This window comes from Centruroides vittatus, unplaced genomic scaffold (assembly GCF_030686945.1).
Source record: "Centruroides vittatus isolate TY-2023 unplaced genomic scaffold, ASM3068694v2 contig_18, whole genome shotgun sequence".
Lineage (NCBI taxonomy): Eukaryota > Metazoa > Arthropoda > Arachnida > Scorpiones > Buthidae > Centruroides > Centruroides vittatus.
The window spans coordinates 262,904-281,531 of record NW_027121101.1 but is presented as its reverse complement, the minus strand read 5'-3'; the positions used below and the strand labels follow the sequence as shown (position 1 = coordinate 281,531).

The 18,628-nt window shown below is 29.9% G+C and overlaps 1 protein-coding gene across 1 annotated transcript in view; it reads left to right on the top strand.

Annotated features, from left to right (window-relative positions):
- The window catches only part of sip3 (septin interacting protein 3), a 55,352-nt gene that overhangs the window by 24,567 nt on the left and 12,157 nt on the right, over positions 1 to 18,628 (top strand). The window contains exons 5-9 of the mRNA XM_067263717.1: positions 1,042 to 1,145; positions 1,615 to 1,741; positions 9,942 to 10,041; positions 13,445 to 13,510; positions 13,580 to 13,869. Coding sequence (XP_067119818.1) covers positions 1,042 to 1,145; positions 1,615 to 1,741; positions 9,942 to 10,041; positions 13,445 to 13,510; positions 13,580 to 13,869 — 687 coding nt within the window. The remainder of the gene's footprint in view (positions 1 to 1,041; positions 1,146 to 1,614; positions 1,742 to 9,941; positions 10,042 to 13,444; positions 13,511 to 13,579; positions 13,870 to 18,628) is intronic.

Below are 18,628 nucleotides of genomic sequence, written 5' to 3'. Positions count from 1 at the left end.
CTGCAGATGCAGCATTACAGAATTTTCAAGAATTATTTAATATTGATATTTATAGAATTAATTCCATTATTTGAATATTAAAAAAATATATATTTTTTTATTAAAATGTAATTTTTATTACGTTATGAGAATAATAGGAAATTGAAATAATGTAGATTCACAGTTTAATTGGTGTTTACTTATGAAATTTCTTATTTTCTATTATTAAATTGAAAAATATTAGTTATTATTATAATAAATTTTATTTTAAAAAATCTTTTTGTTAACAGTAAATTCAAATTTCATATATTTTTTAAAGAAAAACTTAATATTGTATTGGTTTTTCAGGAAAGGATTATATTAATAAACAATAATTTTGCATATTGTTATTTTTCAATATTTTACAGTTAAGTTTATTATGAAACTTTTGATTTTTACTGAAATTAGTGTAAAGGAAAATCATGAATTCATTTATACATGTAATATCTATTTCAGTTTACTGAGATTCATTTTTTATTAGTTGTATTCAAATTTTTGTTTATATTAAGGATGCATTAAATATAATACCTACCAGTAACTAGAAAGCTAAATTTGAGAACTTGAAACCTATAATTTTAGTAACTTGTTAGAAATTCATGAAGAATAATTTATTTTTTTTAACAAAATATTATTTGTTAAGAGTTAAAAAGTAATAAAACAACCAATTATCTTAATAAAGTACTGAGTTTATTTTTAATTATTAATAATTAATATCTTTAAGTGGTTATTGTAACTTTTTCTTTACTGTCTATAAATATTGTTGAAACTTAATATTAATTAATTTTTACTAATAAAATTGATTAAAGCTGATTTATTTAATTTTAAAATTTATTACTTTTAATTAATTTAATGATGAACTTTAATGTTAATAAATAATTCTTCATTATGACTTTTTCTGTGTATGAAGCATGCTATAAGTATGAAATTTTTATGAAAATGTATATTGTTTTATATATTTATTATAAAATATTTTACTTGATATTTGTTAAAATAGCTATTGATTTAAAATGTCTTTTTAATTAGCACTTCTATCACTATTGGGTGCTCTGGATTATGCTTTTGTAAGTCATGCATATCACAGCACATTAACAAAAGGTCCTTCTGTTCAGTTGGTATTTGGTTTTGAGGTATGTTACAGTAGAAAAAATATTACAGTTGAAATATTGATTGCTTACTTCTTTCTTGAATATAATTCATATTCTAGTTTTCATAAAATTTATAATTATTATTATTATATTTCTCAGTTTACTGCTATTCTAATTTTTTTTTAATTCTATAAATTCTATTTTACAGTTATATAAACTATTATAAATAGATACTAATATATTTCATATATTACTACTACTATTAATAATAGTGGTAGTAATACAACCCAATATAATTCGGTGATTGTTTGGCTTTAATATATAACTATCAGGTTTGGATGTTCATTTAATATACAAAAATATTTTTTTGTGGAGAATAAAATAGAATTTATTATTATTAAATTTTTTTTCTTTCAAATTTTGTGTGAATATTTAAATGTTACAAACATTTTTCTAATAAGATTATTCTTTACAATTCAAATCTTTAATTATACAAAATTAATTTTTTCAGTATGCCATCTTATTTAGCATTGTTATAAACATCTTTATAAAGTACATATTGCATTCAATTGATTTACAAAGTGAAAATCCTTGGGAGAATAAAGCAGTTTATTTATTATATTGTGAATTATTAATGGGTGAGTTTTCTTACATTGTATATTATACTTTAGAATTTAAACATATTTTCACAGAATGACTGACATGCTGCATAAAACAGGGAGACTAGCATGCCAGAAACCCTGGGGTTACTGGCATGTCAGTTAAACTGCGACTAAAAAATAAAATTAATCAGATGTAACAAAATTAGTTATTAATTAAACATTAAAGAAAACATTCTTCTGATTACAATAAAATAACATTATTATAATTTGACCAACTTAAATTCAGGAATGCAGTTTTCGTTTACAGTGCAATAAAACAATTAACTGCGATGGTTGCACTGACCATCTACCCTGATCTTAAAAATAACACCTTTCTCTTAAATTTCATACAAAGCAATGTTAATCATTGTTAGATAATTTACCACCAGCTTTTGAAATTTAATATGCTTATTTTTGCATTTTTGAATTGAATTACAAGAAAATAAACGTAAAAAAGCACTTTGTCATCCCATGAATATTTTATGTCATTAGAAAGAAGATAAAATGAAGAAATTAAACATATAATCAAAGTTTTTCATGTAATGCTGACAGTTTCACAGTTTTAGAATAAAAAATCATTCATTTTTACATGACATAAACTCATTCATTTTTTTTAATGTGCCCTCTAGAGAGAGATCTATTACCTCACTTAAACTTGCATGCTGGCATTCCTTGGAATAAATGGCATGCTGGTTTTTACCATACTGAAATATCTGATTTCTTGGTTTCCCTGAATAGACTAGCATGCAGGTCATTCTGCGAAAATACAGTATTTAATATGTATGAATTCTTTATTAACTTCTAACAAATAATGATAGTATTTAGTCTAATTAATCTAGAAATGTCTGCTTTTTATATCATTTATTTGAATATAATTTTTCTTGTTGAATATATACATATAAAAAGGTTTAAGAATCAATAAAACTTTTTAACTTAAATGTTTATTATTCATTCTGATCCTTAAAAACTTTTTCTCAAATAAAACTAGATATATTATACTTTAGATACCAATTATTTTATATTAAATAGTCATGTCTACATTAGCTGGACAGGTTGAGTATTTTTTTTATAAAGAAACTGCGTGTAAAGTAAACCATGTGTAAATTATTTTTAATATACACAGTAGAAATTCAAGTCTTTAATCAGTCTGAAGATGATATACTGCGTGATTATTCTGTGTTAAGATTGATTAAAAACCTGCAAACACATTAATGAACACATTATTGTACAAATTCAACATTCACTATGATTCATGTACAGTAAGACCCCGCTTAACACTGCCTTCATTAATGCTGATTTGATATAACACAGTCTGCTTGAAGCCTTAACAAAGCTCAAAATTTACACTGATTTAAATTATCGCGGCATTTTATTAATTTGTATATAATATGATTATTTATGAATACAAACCAATCAGGAAAAGGTAGCAATTTGTCGTAGCACTATACTTTCCTTAAATCTATGTTTGTTTTGTGCAATTTTGGAATAATTATAACATCATGGATGCCATAGGAAATATGAACTTCACTTAGCAAGAATTAACTGATAAATGCATGAACAAAGTGTGGAAGAAGTTATGGCTGAAGGTATCCAAAGAATTCTCAATGAGAAGAGCCTATCGCTATATCATTAGATTGACCAAATTGTCAAGCTAATTGATACAGCAGGACTAGGAGATGTAGATGAGCAGAATATTGAACAGAACAACAAATTCATGTATAACTGGAAAATAGAGATTCTGAAAATGAAGAACCCAAAAGATTTCCTCAGTATAAGTTTGGTTATGTTTGTTATTTAAAATATATTATTATGCAAATTAATATAAAAATAACTTAAAATTAAGGTAAAATCTGTTTATTTTTGGTCGTGTGTTTCCCTTTCCCTATTTACTCTGAGTTAAAATGACCTCATTTAATGCTGTTTCATTTAGCGCTTTGTCATCTAGGAATGCATCCCCTGCATTAAGTGGGGTCTTACTGTACATATAATATTTATTTTATAAACATATGTTGTATACAGAGGATTTGCAAAAGCTACATATATTCTGGGAATTGTCACAAAGACACAGATCTGCAAGGATTGAATTTTGTCAAAACCTGTAAACATAAGGTAATGCTTTCAAGTCTGATCTGAAAGATATTTCTGCCAACTTGTTCATGCCTTGTTAACCCTGTGGGAATCTTGTTCATGCCTTGTTAACCCTTGTTAACTGCCTTCGAATACTCATATAGAATCTGAGGCCAATTTTTATTTCAAAATTGTGAAATTATTGCATTTTGTTTTCTTTCTAACAATGAAAAATACTTATGGATTGATAAAAATGTGTATTTTATGCTTATTTTACTGTAATTTGATCCAATAAAGCAATAAAATAAAAATATAAAATTTCACTTTGTTGTCAATCTGTGGTACAAGATATTTTATATCAGATTTATTTATAGTTGGAGAAGAATACGCTGTTTTTTGAGATTAAGTAGTAAAACTTTGTAACCTGAGGTTTGACTGTAATAAACACCCCTGTTTACGAACAAAATTTTGAATACCCTATCTGCTCCAGTTGCCATCCAATAACTCATTTTCCTTGGCAGAGCAGACCAATGATGGTCATCTTCCTATACTTCCTACGTTAAAGAAAGTTGATGGCCCAACCAATCGATGACATGACTACCGATTCAGTAGTGGTGCTGAGATTCACCTTGCATTATTAGACATCACAACACAAATCATTAATTTTGATGTTATTCAAATTAGATTTCAATGCACAGAGCGTAAGATACTATTACTGGTTTTTGTTGTGTGTCACAATTCAATTTAAATGAAATTAATTAATAAAAACTGTGTTAATTGACATTTACATAATATAAATGACATCCAATAAGGTGCTTAACTCAAATTAAATAACAAAAATTTATTAATACTAGGTAGCCAGTTAATTAAAACTAAAAATAATAATTCAAACTCTGGTTTTACACTGAAACAGAAACTCAAAAATAAAATAAATTAATTAAAATGAAAATTTAAATCAAAGCAATTAAAACATAATATTTCAGAAAGGGTGGATAAAGTACTTGTTTGATTGATTTAGTTATATTTCATCCAGGCAGAATCAAGTGTGTATTTACAGCACTTTTTTGTAAAGTGATGGTTTCAGTTTTGGTTGGAGGTGATGGAACATTTTGCTCTTAATATATATATAAAACAGATATAGATATATAAATATTATAATATATTGCATTTATAGGCATTTTATGCATGACATACAGCTATAAAGGTAAAAAAAAGGCTTTGTTTTGGGGTTGGAACGAATTAATCAATTTTATATTGTTTATGGGAAAATTTGTTTTGGTTTGAGAACAAATCGGTTTCCAAACAACTTTTAGGAATGAATTAAGTTCGTAAATAGAGGTTTGACTGTACTTTAGAGGGAGACAAAGTAGCACTGTAACTGATCCTCCCTATTGCTAATGTCAACAAACCACCAATTGTTTTATTATCCTGTAAACAAATGCTCCCTTTCCACTTGTAAATGGATCAAATGAAAATGATGTTTTATTGTGCTCAGAAGAATATTGTGTAATAACCAGTTTAGTCAGATCTAATTACTTTTTTTTTATTTCTCTATGTGATATAATTGTGCAGTTATAAAAAAAAAATAATTATCTGAATTCAAAAATTAATAGTGAGGTTGAGGCCAAAGTTTTTTAAATGCAAAAACTTGTATGTTGGACGTTCAGCACCGCTTTCCTGTAAGCCTAGAAGTTTGACAATGGTGTTTGGAATGTCAAGTGTGATTCCGCTGACTTTCCAAACACCATTGTCAAACTTCTAGGCTTACAGGAAAGTGGCGATGAATGTCCGACATACATGTTTTTGTGTTTAAAACTTTGGTTTCAATCTCGCTATTATTCTTGAAATATCACAGAAAGTATCAAAATATTTTTACTGAGTTTTTAATCAGGAATGTTTTCTATATGAGAAATGAAGAAATCAAAGAAATATGTGCACTATTAAAAATTTGGTAATTTATGACAGGATGTCTAATGCTGTTGCTAGCATTATAACTTATAAACTTATGAGAATTTTACCAAATAAATGTACTTGTCATGGTGCCTGAATAATACTGTATGAAATGAACAAAAAAATTTTACAGTTTGCATTATTAAAATGAATTTTTATGCTTTTGTCATGCAGAGCTTTGTGTGACAATGCAATGCATAACAAGTCACAATGTTTTATTTGAAATGAATTGGAATTGGTTTTTGTGGTGCAAAGATGGAGAAAGAGCAGAGAATGTAAGGAATAGTACTTTGTAAGAATATATATTGAATCGCTATTGTGTCAAATTGCATTCATTCCAAGCAATTGCATGAGTTATACCCATGTAATTTTCCTGAAACTTTTATTATACAGGAAGAGTCATAAGATGTCTCTCAGGTGCCAGTATTTTTTTTCTCAGAGTATTTGTTCAATGAAGAAAGTGTACAATGCATATGTGAGATAAGCAGGGGGTCGGGGTTAATCCCTAATGACCACTTACACTGCACAGGTTGGTAAAACCCGACCTCAGCATTGATTTAGATGGCTAGGAGGGCAAAACAAGTGGGGAGGCGTTGGTAAGTCGACAGGCTTCCTTGGATAGACAGGAGACAGGTTTAACAAATAACAAAATAAAGGTTTATTATATGGCTAACACTAAAATACATGAGGCTACACGGGGTAAAATACATATAGATATAGGTTATATAGGCTGGATGCCGCTAAATGCGGTTAACATAAGGTTTCAAAGTCTATGAGTAACAACTGCTGAGTCTACTCTATGACAGCTATGCCTACTTCCGTTACAAGGGAGAGAGTTCACAATCCGCTAATAATTACCTATAAAGTCGGAGGAGAGCTATATGCGGTGATAACAGTTCTTCATGGAAGTGGTGGGCATTGTAGATGTCTTCTACTGGTGTCTTCTCCTCTTTTTGGATCCAGTCTGATGTATGGAGGTCTGGGAGACGGAATACGCACGATGTCCCAATCTAACTTCCTGTTTAATTGCTCTCCCCGAGTTCTGGCAACTCTCACTTTTATCCCCTTGTCGTGGGGAAGGGGGCATCACCTGATCGTCAAATGTTGATGCTAATAGTGCTGAGTTGGCACTTACATGTCAATTTTTCCATCTGCTTCTTATCACAAACAGTGATGATGATCTACTTCTCACCCAGAGCGTTTTTCCATCGGATTTGTTTCAATTTCCGACAAAGTGTAATGTCTGATAAATGCGTAAATTCTCGGATGTTACACATATCCTCTGGGTTGAAAAGTTAGGAACATAGAAATTTTTTCAGATATATTACAAAATTTTGAATATAAAAAAAATGGTCAAAAATGTGTGCTGTGGCATCTCATGTGTCATGCAATCCTAGAAGATTAAGCATATAAATTACTATTGACAGAATTCAACATGATACACAAGATGCTATCACAAAATGAATTACTTTTGTTGATTTATTTTGTTATTGTATATTGTGAAAAATAATAATAAGTTCTCTTTTATCACCAAAAAATATCTGTAACAGAATGAATTAATAAAAATGACTAATTTCTAATCCCACAGTTGAATTGTGAGTGGATTAATGAAATCCGAACAGAAGATGGTATTACAAGAGAAATAACAGTAAAACTTCATCAATCTTTTCATGAGAGTTTTTAACAATAGTGCAGGAACAACATATAGAAAATCAATATCTGCTTAAGTCTTTTCCCATTAGAATAGATACATAAATCATTACTTTCACAATGGCTACATTATTATAATGATTTATGTTTTATGTATTTCTGTTTCATGTATACTGTTTATGTACAGTTGGAACCCTGTTTATCTGGCTCAAATGGTACCAGGCCCAATCCAGATGACTGAAAATCTGAAAACATTGTTAACAACATAAATAACACAATTTAGATGTACATTATATTTTATTTACTGCACATTATATATACTTTTACAACAATATTAACAGTATAAAGCAAAAGATATATCTTTGTTGCTAGATGGCTGTAGTGATATATATCTCGTAAAGTATTGATCAAACAAGTTCAGACTTGTGCTCACTGGAAAAGTGACATTTTATACTAAAAAAAATTCTGTTACAGTTTTTTGATTGGTCGATTTAGTTGTGAGTTATAAGGTGTAAAAGATGGAAGTTACCAAAGAGAAAATTTGGTATGTTTTACAATTTTGCTTTGATGAAGGCGAAAATGCAATCCAGGCAGCTGAAATTGTGAATGATGTTTATGGTCCCGATACTGTCACAGCCAATTATGCACAATTTTAGTTTCGTCGATTCTATTCTGGTAATTTCGATGTTAAAGATGCACCTCGCATAGGTAGGCCCGTCATTAAAAATGTCAATAGAATCATGGAAATGATTGAAATGGGCAAGCATGTTAGCAGTTGTAGCATCACCCAGGAGCTAAAGATTGACCACAAAACAGTTTTAAACTATCTGCTTAAAGCTGGATTCAAAAAGAAGCTTGATGTTTGGGTGCCACACGAATTGACGCAAAAAACATGATGGATCGAATTTTCATCTGCAAAGCCTTGGCCAAATGGAACAAAATCGACCCATTTCTTAAATGGATGGTGACTGGGGATGAGAAATGAGTCACATATGACAATATTGTGTGAAAACGAGCGTGGTCAAAGCGCAGTGAAGCGGCTCAAAATGGTGGCCAAACCAGGAATAATGGCCAGGAAGGATTTGCTGTGCATTTGGTGGGACTGTAAAGGAATCATCTACTATGAGCTGCTTCCATATGGTCAAACATTAAATTCGGACCTCTACTGTCAACAATTAAACCATTGGAAGCTAGCAATTGATCAGAAGCGGCCAGAATTGGCCAACAGGAGAAGTGTTGTTTTTCATCAGGACAACGCCACGTCACACACGTCTATAGGGACTTGCCAGAAACTCTGGGAGCTTAGTTGGGAAGTTTTGATGCATCCACCTTATAGTGCGGACCTGGCACCAAGCAATTACCATCTTTTTTTATCATTGCAAAACTTCCTTAGTGATAAAAAATTGGCGTCAAGAGAAGATCACGAAAATCGCTTAGTTGAGTTTTTTGCCAATAGGGACCAGGGCTTCTATGAGAGAGGCATTATGAAGTTACCTTTAAAATGTCAACAAATTATAAAACAAAACGGTGCATATTTGACCTAAATCGGACAATCCGAACCACGTTAAATAAAGTCTTAAAATAAACATAAAAATAATGGATTTCTTTTTCCCCAACCTAATATATACTTTTACAACAATATTAACAGTATAAAGCAAAAGATATATCTACATACAGTATTAGTTCATTATTTTCTATCAGCTGGTACAGTACTCGTACATAAATTTCCTGACTATTTGTGTGGGGTAGAACTTCTCTTTATATGACTTTCGTATAATAGCTTTCATACTTTTATCAAAACTCGTGTAGGTCAGTAAAATTATATCATTGTCTTTTAACCATTGCTTTAGTGATCACATTTATATAATAAAATAACTTTAACTTTAATGAGTAATTATTTATTGTGACATCATCACAATGCCGGACTGCAAATTTTAATCATATTTTTAATTTATTTAACTTAAAATATATGCTCTTCACCTCAAATTAGTAGTGCCTTGCCCCTGTACATCATACTTTTACTGTTAGCAATAGAGTCATGCCAGTCTATCTAGGGAAAATTTTTTGAATTGAAATAATGTCATTTCCGGTCTAAGTTCGAATATAACATGACTTCTGATTTTCGTCAAAAATTCTTATATAGTTAATTGGCACCTCCTGCCCCTAAGGTTTTCATATCTGGTCTCATCTTTCATCTATCTAACTCCATTCTTGAGATGAAGGAAACTTGGATGGGCAGACAACAATGGGAATTTATAGGTCTATAATTTTTTCAAATTGCAGCCCAATTAACATTAATTCAGTTAATATTATTTTGTGAACTTTATTATTATTCTTACTCTTATTATCATTATCTGAAGGTTGTTATTAAACTGTAATGAAAAAAACTTTAATATTTAATCATTAAGTTTTCAATAAGTAAAGTTAATATTGATAACATCTGAGAGATTTATTATAAAGCAGATTAATCAAAATTTAATTTTAATATATTGTTTTTAAGTTTTTATAAACAACAGTTATTTCATTGTAGGTTCTGTGAAGGTTATACTGTACATTATATTTATGGTTATTATGATAAAAATACACACGTTCCCACTATTTGCTATTAGACCTATGTATCTTAGTATGAGGTAAGTGCAATATTTATTTCTAGTGATGTATTTAGGAATTAATTCTCAAATTAGGAAATTAAAATTTTTTGTTATTCAATATGATTTTATTCTAAAAAAATGCACTACAGATGCTATTTTATTACTTCATGCTCCTTCACTACAGTTTTCATCTAATGATATATTTCACTAAATATTAGAATTAACTACAGCATAAAACTTGATTAATGACTTGAAACCGTGTCGCGAATAAAAGGGAAAAGAAAGCTAAGTGATCGTCAAAGCACTATATTGTGTTTCGTAATTAATAAGCATAAAACTTGTTAAGAATGTATTGCTGTTATTCGATGCAACCCCAATCTGTTTGGTGCATATGCTGTATATCATACTGCACTATTTGACTAACTTGTGTAAGTGATCCATTTGGTTTGATACAATGATTATATGTGGAAATGTTAAAAAGTTTTTTCATATGAATTATTAAAGAAATAAATTAGAAAACTAAAAATTGCCTTAGACTGTCTGCTCAAAGATTTTTAAATTTTAATAAATATTTTGAAGGAATTAAGAAAAGGATTTAAAAAAAATAAAGCTGTTTCTAACTGTAATGCTGTGAGATAGTCCACTGAACATAGTTTTGGATTAAAGAGATGTTCACATACAAGAACCAATAGACAGCAACCATATTACAGTGTACAGTATAAATTATATAATTCTGGTAATGATATGGGACCGTATTCTGGTCATCGTCTCTTGTCTGTCATCTCTCACAAGCCGGTCGCTGATTGGCTAATCATTTGTTTACGTCTCGAGAGATCATCGCGTCTCTCTAAATGCGATTCTGGACAACTTTTTCTCTCTTTGCTTCTCTCGTTTATCAGAGATGAGCGGATAGTTGTCTTTTGACCGGTCCAATGTCTTTCTCCTCAATTTTGTTATATCCAATATGGATGACTGGATGCTATTTGCACTGTACAATCTTATTAGAGAACATTCTCTATCTCAGGAAAAAATATTTTGAGAGAGAAAACGCTTCTGATTTTTTTCCAGTACCTACACTGATTCCATTTTTTTTTTTTTTAATTATCCTACTTCAATTACTGAACTATCAAATATGATGTTAATCTTACTTAGATAGTTAAGAAGAAATTAGATGGTAATATTTCAAAAAATATCTAAGTATGCACGATTTTCTAACTTAGGTTATTAAAATTTTTATTTGTTAAGAGACAAATTGACATTACAATCTGTAAAAATGTTATAAAACAAAAAAGCATAACTTTGTTGAAATTACGTGCTTTCCTTGCCACATGATCTATGATTACGTACTCTGCATTTTCAAAAATTTTACAATTTTATTGGTTAAAATTGTATACTGTGTTGCGAGCGCAAATAACCCGAACATGTATAATCAACTGAATAGAATCGTGACATCAACGACAAAGATGAGATCGTTATGAACGACCAGAATCGCCACTGTGTATGAAAGACAAATTTTGTCTCTTGCTTTCACGTCATTCATTGGTGAAAGAAGAGAGAAGAGATAAGTGACCAGAATATGGCTCATGGTTTAATCAAAGTTTAAATATAGTATAAGTTAAAAGGTTATATTTTAAAAAAGATAAAAGTTAAAAAAAACCTTAAAAACTTCTTAAAAAACAACCACAAGAAAATATCTTTCTTTACTGCTTTTCAAGGAGACTTAATTAAAAACTATAGACCAGGGATGGGCAACCTTTTTCTATGTAAGGGCCACATTTTAAGACTTTTGAACTGATGCAGGCTGCATACAAGAGAAAGAGAAAAAAAAATGTTGGTAAATCAGAATTATTTATTCATATATAATTATAAATTAGCAAAGGTATACTTAATTTAGCTTTTGGAACTGATGTAAACATAATATATTGGAAATATTTGGTTAAATATTCATCACTGCTAGTTTTAAATTAGTTTTGATGTGTCTGTTAGCCGGTTTCTTGTTTTAATTTTTACTAAATGCATTGCGGGAAAAACTATTCACATACATAAGTTGTAGAAAATAACATTTGAATTTTTGCTGCATACTTCCTTAAGCTGGGAAATTGATATATTTATTCACATTTTATGTGTCGCGGGCCGCAAAATATATGAATGCGGGCCGCATGCAACCCGAGGGCCGCAGGTTGCCCATCCCTGCTATAGACTACAACTTTCTTCTAAAAGGAACAAACTTTGTTTAATATTACCTCCAAATGCATTTTGCCCTGGCTATAACAGGGTCTCTTCAGTGGATATAACATCACAGTCCATAGCAATATTTGCTTCACAAATATCATGATTTTGATAACAAAATACCTCTAACTACATTATCCCAGCACGCATCTACACTCATGCTAGTATTTAAATTAATAACATTATTGTTCTTTAATTCTTCTTTTTACGATATTCTTTTCCTTATAAACAATTTTTATGTTATTTATATATAGATGATATAATTATTTTTCCAACAATGACGAAACCATGGTAAAGTATTATTTTTTTAGTCTTATTGTTGCCATGTGCTCTGATATCCCCTTTTCCAAGTGGCATTTAGTTTCCATGATATAATATTTTGGTTGGTCACATGTACTGTACATACCAGTCTGTACACCACATCAGACTCTTTTAGTTTGTTTCTTGCCTTGAATTCTCTGCTGTTAATTTAGTTAACCTGTTTTTTTTTTTTTTTTTTTTTTGAGACTGAGCAAGTTTATTTTGATAATTATTCAATATTTTATTATATTTTTCAAATAATCTTTTTATATATGGAAAAGATACATACTGCTTTATTTCTATTTTTATTATTTTAAATGTGGATTGAGTGTAGATGCATGCTGGGATAATGTAATTAGAAGTATAAATACATCTTTGTGCGAGATAGTTTGTCATCAAAATCATGATATTTGTGAAGCAAATATTGCTATGGATTCTGATGTTATATCCACTGAAGAGGCCCTGTTATAGCCAGGGTGAAATGCATTTGATGGTAATATTAAATAAAGCTTGTTCCTTTTAGAAGAAAGTTGTAGTCTATAGTTTTTAATTAAATCTCCTTGAAAATAGGTAAAGAAGGATATTTTCTTGTGGTTGTTTTTTAAGAAGTTTTTAAGGTTTTTTAACTTTTACCTTTTTTAAAATATAGTCTTTTAACTTATAAAATATACTGGTTCCATTGTTTAAATTTTTACAAATATTTTAATTTAAATATAGTACTTTAAACAATTATGTGAAATTCAGAGTGAATTTATTTCATTTATTGCATTATATAAGATATAGAACAATTCTGCAAAATGTTTTAATAAAATAACATTCTAATATTCAGTATTCAGTGTACAACATTTATCATGTAACCAAAATGGAATTAGTTTCATATAATAGACTTAATGCATTAAATTTAATTTTTCAGGGCTTTCAAAAAAGCAGTAAATGATGTAATTTTATCAAGACGTGCTATAAGAAACATGAATACACTGTAAGTTAATTAATAATTAATGCATAAATTTAGAAAAAATAAACATTTTACTGAAATAATTCATTACAGTTATCCAGATGCTACTCCTGAAGAGCTAGCAACTGTTGACAATGTGTGCATCATTTGTCGTGAAGAGATGACAGGAGGTGGAAGTAGCAAAAAACTACCTTGTAATCACATATTTCATGCTACTTGTTTACGTTCTTGGTTTCAACGACAGCAAACGTGTCCAACTTGCCGTATGGATGTGCTTAGAGTAGCTACACCAACCAGTACAAATGTTCCCAATGCAAATGCGCCACCAGCTCCACAAGAGCAGCCTCAACCGCAGCCCCCGCAACCACCACCATTTATGAACTGTAAGTGACAGCAATTAAAACTATTTAATACAAGTAGATTGATCACATAGTAATGATTAAGTCAATAACATATGATCAAATCAATCATAACTTGTAAAATCTAATGAATCATTAATATCATATTATAATTCTGTAACTCTGATAAACTTATCTTTTCTGTTATATTTATCTTATATTTTAGTTTTTGCTTCTTTATCTAATTATATATATATTTTAAAGAGGTACAAAATATGGACAGAAAGATGGAAAAATGAATGTAAACAGGAATTATAAATTATTTACTTTAATAGTTTTGCAGTTTATAAAATTACATTCAACTAAATAAATGTTTAAAATTGAATGCAAATCGTTTACATCTTTAAACATTGATAAAACTTTATTGAAAAATTTCATTATGTGACATAAAATAGTCTTTCTGTTGAAAAATTCATAGAATTATCAAATTATTTATCTAAGCATAGATGATGCCATTATAAGATTATAAAGTAGAAGCAGTTTCATTTTCAGTTTAATTGAAATATATGAAGTTAACATGATTGATCCTTTTTAAATACTACCATAATTTTGTGCATATATGTGTCTAAGTCAAGTCAAAAGAAGATACAATAAATTCTTTAAACTGTGTAAATTCTTTATACAATTTAAAGAATTTTTAAAATGGTTACTTGATGTGATAAACACTTACAATATAACTAAAAATGTTATCTTATGTAAGATTCGCCGACTTTAAAGGGGGATACAATTAATCCCGTGTCACTGACATCAGTGTAAGATTTGGACTGGTGTAGACTGGGCTTAAATATCCTGCGTCAGGATGAGCTTAAGGGAACCCGTGTATGTGGGCGATTCCGAAGGAGGCAAATGATGACAAGTGTTTACATGCGGAAAACCGTTTATTTGGACGAATTCATGCTTACGTCGGTTTGATTGTTCCAAATCTCAGTGATCTTCAGTAACGTGCACGAGTTCGGTTGGTCGATCTATCCAGTCCTGGGCGGATGAGAAGGGCCGTTGGACGATGGTGACACACTTAAAGTTCCGAGTGACGACACTACACACACTGTCTTAATCCACAAGAGGCATGTCCGTCATTCCGAAAAACTCCTCTTTGACCTTGAAGTCCCAGGTTTTATACGTTTTTCTCGTGTACTATCCACCTTGCGGATTGGTCCCTCGTCCCTTTCCTCGCTTCCCGATTGGTCTCCCCTTTGATTTCAAGTGCAAAACGAGACCATGTCGGGTCGCGGGAAAGGTCCGATTTGAGGTGTCTATTTGACACCCTTTGTCGACTATGCTCAAGATTGTTGATAGAACCACAACACCTGCACTCATAATTTAATTCGTTGTTTGTAATTGATGTCATTTTGGAATTCTAACGATCACGCGGTATTTTCTATCTCTCCAATTTTTTCCTTTTCTGAAATTGTTTTCCTAAGTTTGATTTTTTCCTTTGAATACTTGTGTCAAACTTATACCTCTTTATGAGCGCGTGTGTCAGAGTTCTACCTTTGGACTGAACATTAGCAAGTCATTTAACGCGCATTGACGTCATCCCGAGACTCGTTGTTTACATTTTTCGTTACGTTGCTTTGATTAAGAGTTTTTTTTCTTCTCTCTCTCTCTCTCTCTCTCTCTCTTATATAATTTATCGTTATTTTTTTCACAACAGAATTCTGCATTTTTGCGATTTCGGACCTCGTCTGGGTCCTTACAATATAAATCAAATACTATAATATAATATAAGAGTTAGAAGTACAAAATCTTAATGTTTGTACTTAGTTTTTGCCCAGGCAATGCCAGGCTTACCTGCTAGTTAATGATATAATTTTATAAATAAAACATAAATGATATGCACAATACAATAAAAAATTTAGTTGTTTGGCAGTCATTTTGTATTTTAGATACTTAATGCAGTTTAGTTCCATCTCAAATATTCCATTTTTTCCATTTCATTTATACATAATTACATCCTACAATGCTAGCAACTGTGAACATAAATAAAACAAAAGAAATAGAAAAAAGAAATGAGACGATATCTTCTAATTTGCATATTGCGAAATGTACAGATACAGTATAGGTTATGTGAAGATTTTATTTCCACTCTAGCCATTTTTTGTAGAGTGTACACCAGTGCAGGTTATATGCTGCTGTGGGTTAGCTATATGAAATTACAGTGATAGTTCATTGATAAATTTTTACAGTCTTTAACTCAAGATGTCTGAAGCAAAAGATTTCCATTTTATAAATTTGAAATCATTACTTAAATATAAAAGTTTGATCGTATAAAATACCATGTGAAATCAGATTGTAAGAGAGAGAAAAATGAAAGAGAAGTAAAACAATATAATCTTTCTTAAAATCCATCCACTTAAATAACTTTAAGTTTGCTAATTACAGTAAGTAAAGATTTATGTTGAACAATTCAGTGACTTTCATATACAGTGAAGTAGAATAATGAATTCAATATAAGTTTTAAGCAAAAATTACTGTATGTACATTTCTGACTAGTTGTATGTAAAATTTCATCAGAAAGATATACTTCAGTATTTTTGGAGATTTATGGACAAAATCTTTTTTAGACTCACATTAACTCACTCTCCCATTTGTACAACTCTACATTAACGATAGCATCATCAGTTTGGTACAGTGCTTAAATATGCTAGAAATGATGTCAGCAAAGCAACATATTGTCATATCAAATAATTATTGATGAAGTATATATTTGTAAAAATTTTGATGTGATATATAAATACATTTATACATTGTTTATGACTGTCCATGTGACAATTTGCAATTTTCAGCCATGCAGGAAACTGCAAGCATGATGACTATTCTCATCAACTTCTGAATATTGCATGATGAGTGTGACTGCAACTAAAAACAAAAAGTTTGTTGTTCTCAAACTGATTGCAAGTGCATAGAAGACATTTGTCATTGGCATGTTTAAGTCATTGTGACTATTTAAAATGGTGGAAAATTGGAGCACTAAGTTGCAGTCATGATTTATAAAATTGATCCATAATTATGAACGCCTGTGGAATTTCATTTAAAAAATTTGAATCTTTTTTTCCATTGAAAGAGGTAATCAATGGATCTATTTGGTTCATTTTTCTAATCATATGATGATAGTCATTACTAAATAGAATTCTATTTGTCAATTTCTAATTATATTACTGTTGCTGTGTCTCGAGTGTGTGACCACTGATTTGCTGCAATGATAGTAGCAGCAATTTTCAGCTGTTTAGCCAACTGCAACTTAACTGTTGCAGTTGCCTATACATCTGAAAATTGCAAAGTAAAACTATCTTTTTACCAATTTTATTATAACTAATATTGGCAGTGTTATATCCATTGTCTAAGTCTTTGAGAAGATCATGCTTATTGCTCATTTCAGAATATTTATCTTGGAATTTTGTTTTAATTGTTATATATGTATACATGTAAAGTTAATTTGCGTAAAGCTCATTTTCTAAGTTACATACATTTTGAATATTGCATTAACAAACTATCTCATTACTTTGTTTTTATAGATTAGCTTTTAAAATATGTAAAAATAATACTTATATTTTGGATATTAATATAATTAACTTCAAAGCAAGAATAACAAAATCAAGAGAGATGATTAAATTTAAATATAAACTACACTGTTTATTAATGTCATATTGGTAAACAAAGTGTGATTTATAATTGATGTTTATTAAATCAAGATAACCTCATTAGCAGGGCTTAAAGTGACTCTTTTTTTCTCCTCTTTTTTAGCTTTTTCTGAGGCAAACTTGCTTTTTTAGCTTTTTTCACTTTCTATATGGAATTTATTTATTTATTTTTGTAAATGCATTCAGGAGCAAAATAGCAACCAGCACACCCCCATACGCCTTATCGTGTGATTGTGTGCCACACTGCCATCTACACTTGTACGTGTATATAGACCCCGAGTGCAAGTTACTCATGCACCGTCCTGGTGGCAAATATTTATATAACACACAGGAGTTCGCTAAAGAATGCATATGTGTTGTATCTGAGACAATTTGAAAACCATACCTAGTGCAGTAAATTGCTTATTGTTTTTTAATTTGTACTTGAGTTATAATATTAAAAATAGGAAAAATCAAATGTAAATTGTTCTGTGTTTGGATGTTCTAATACACTAGCAAACACTCAACATGTAATGCCAAAAGTTTCATTTTATTATTTTCTTGCATGTCCAAACCTTAAACAGAGGTGCCAAATCTGGATAAATTTTGCTAAAAAACAAAAGTAAGAAATGCAAAATGTATTGTTAATTTTTTAACAATTGATACAAATAATTTTCTAAAAATATCCTTCTAAATTTAGTAAATCAGCATGGATATGCAGTATGCATTTCATAGATGGGGAAAAAAGTGAAGATCCAAGATATCCAAATTATAATCCAACAATCTATCCTGAAAAAAAGAAGCAATGAAGAAAATTGTTGACACGAACAGTCAATGAAGAGAGATAAACGCGTAATGAACAGAAAGAACATTTCATTTGAAGAAGCAGGAAGATACTTTGATGTAGTAATTGAAGAAAATTTTTTAGACCCTAAAGAAGAACAAAAATGTGACTTTGGAACTCAGAGTCTACAACTGAACAGTTTTAACTTCCAAACTGTTCATTTGTAGACTATTTTTTACTTGTAGTATCTTATCTATCTAAATTTTTACTTGCATGACTGGTAACAATGTTTCTGAAATTCAAATTCCCCACGTTAAAATGATTTCAAAAGAATGTGGAG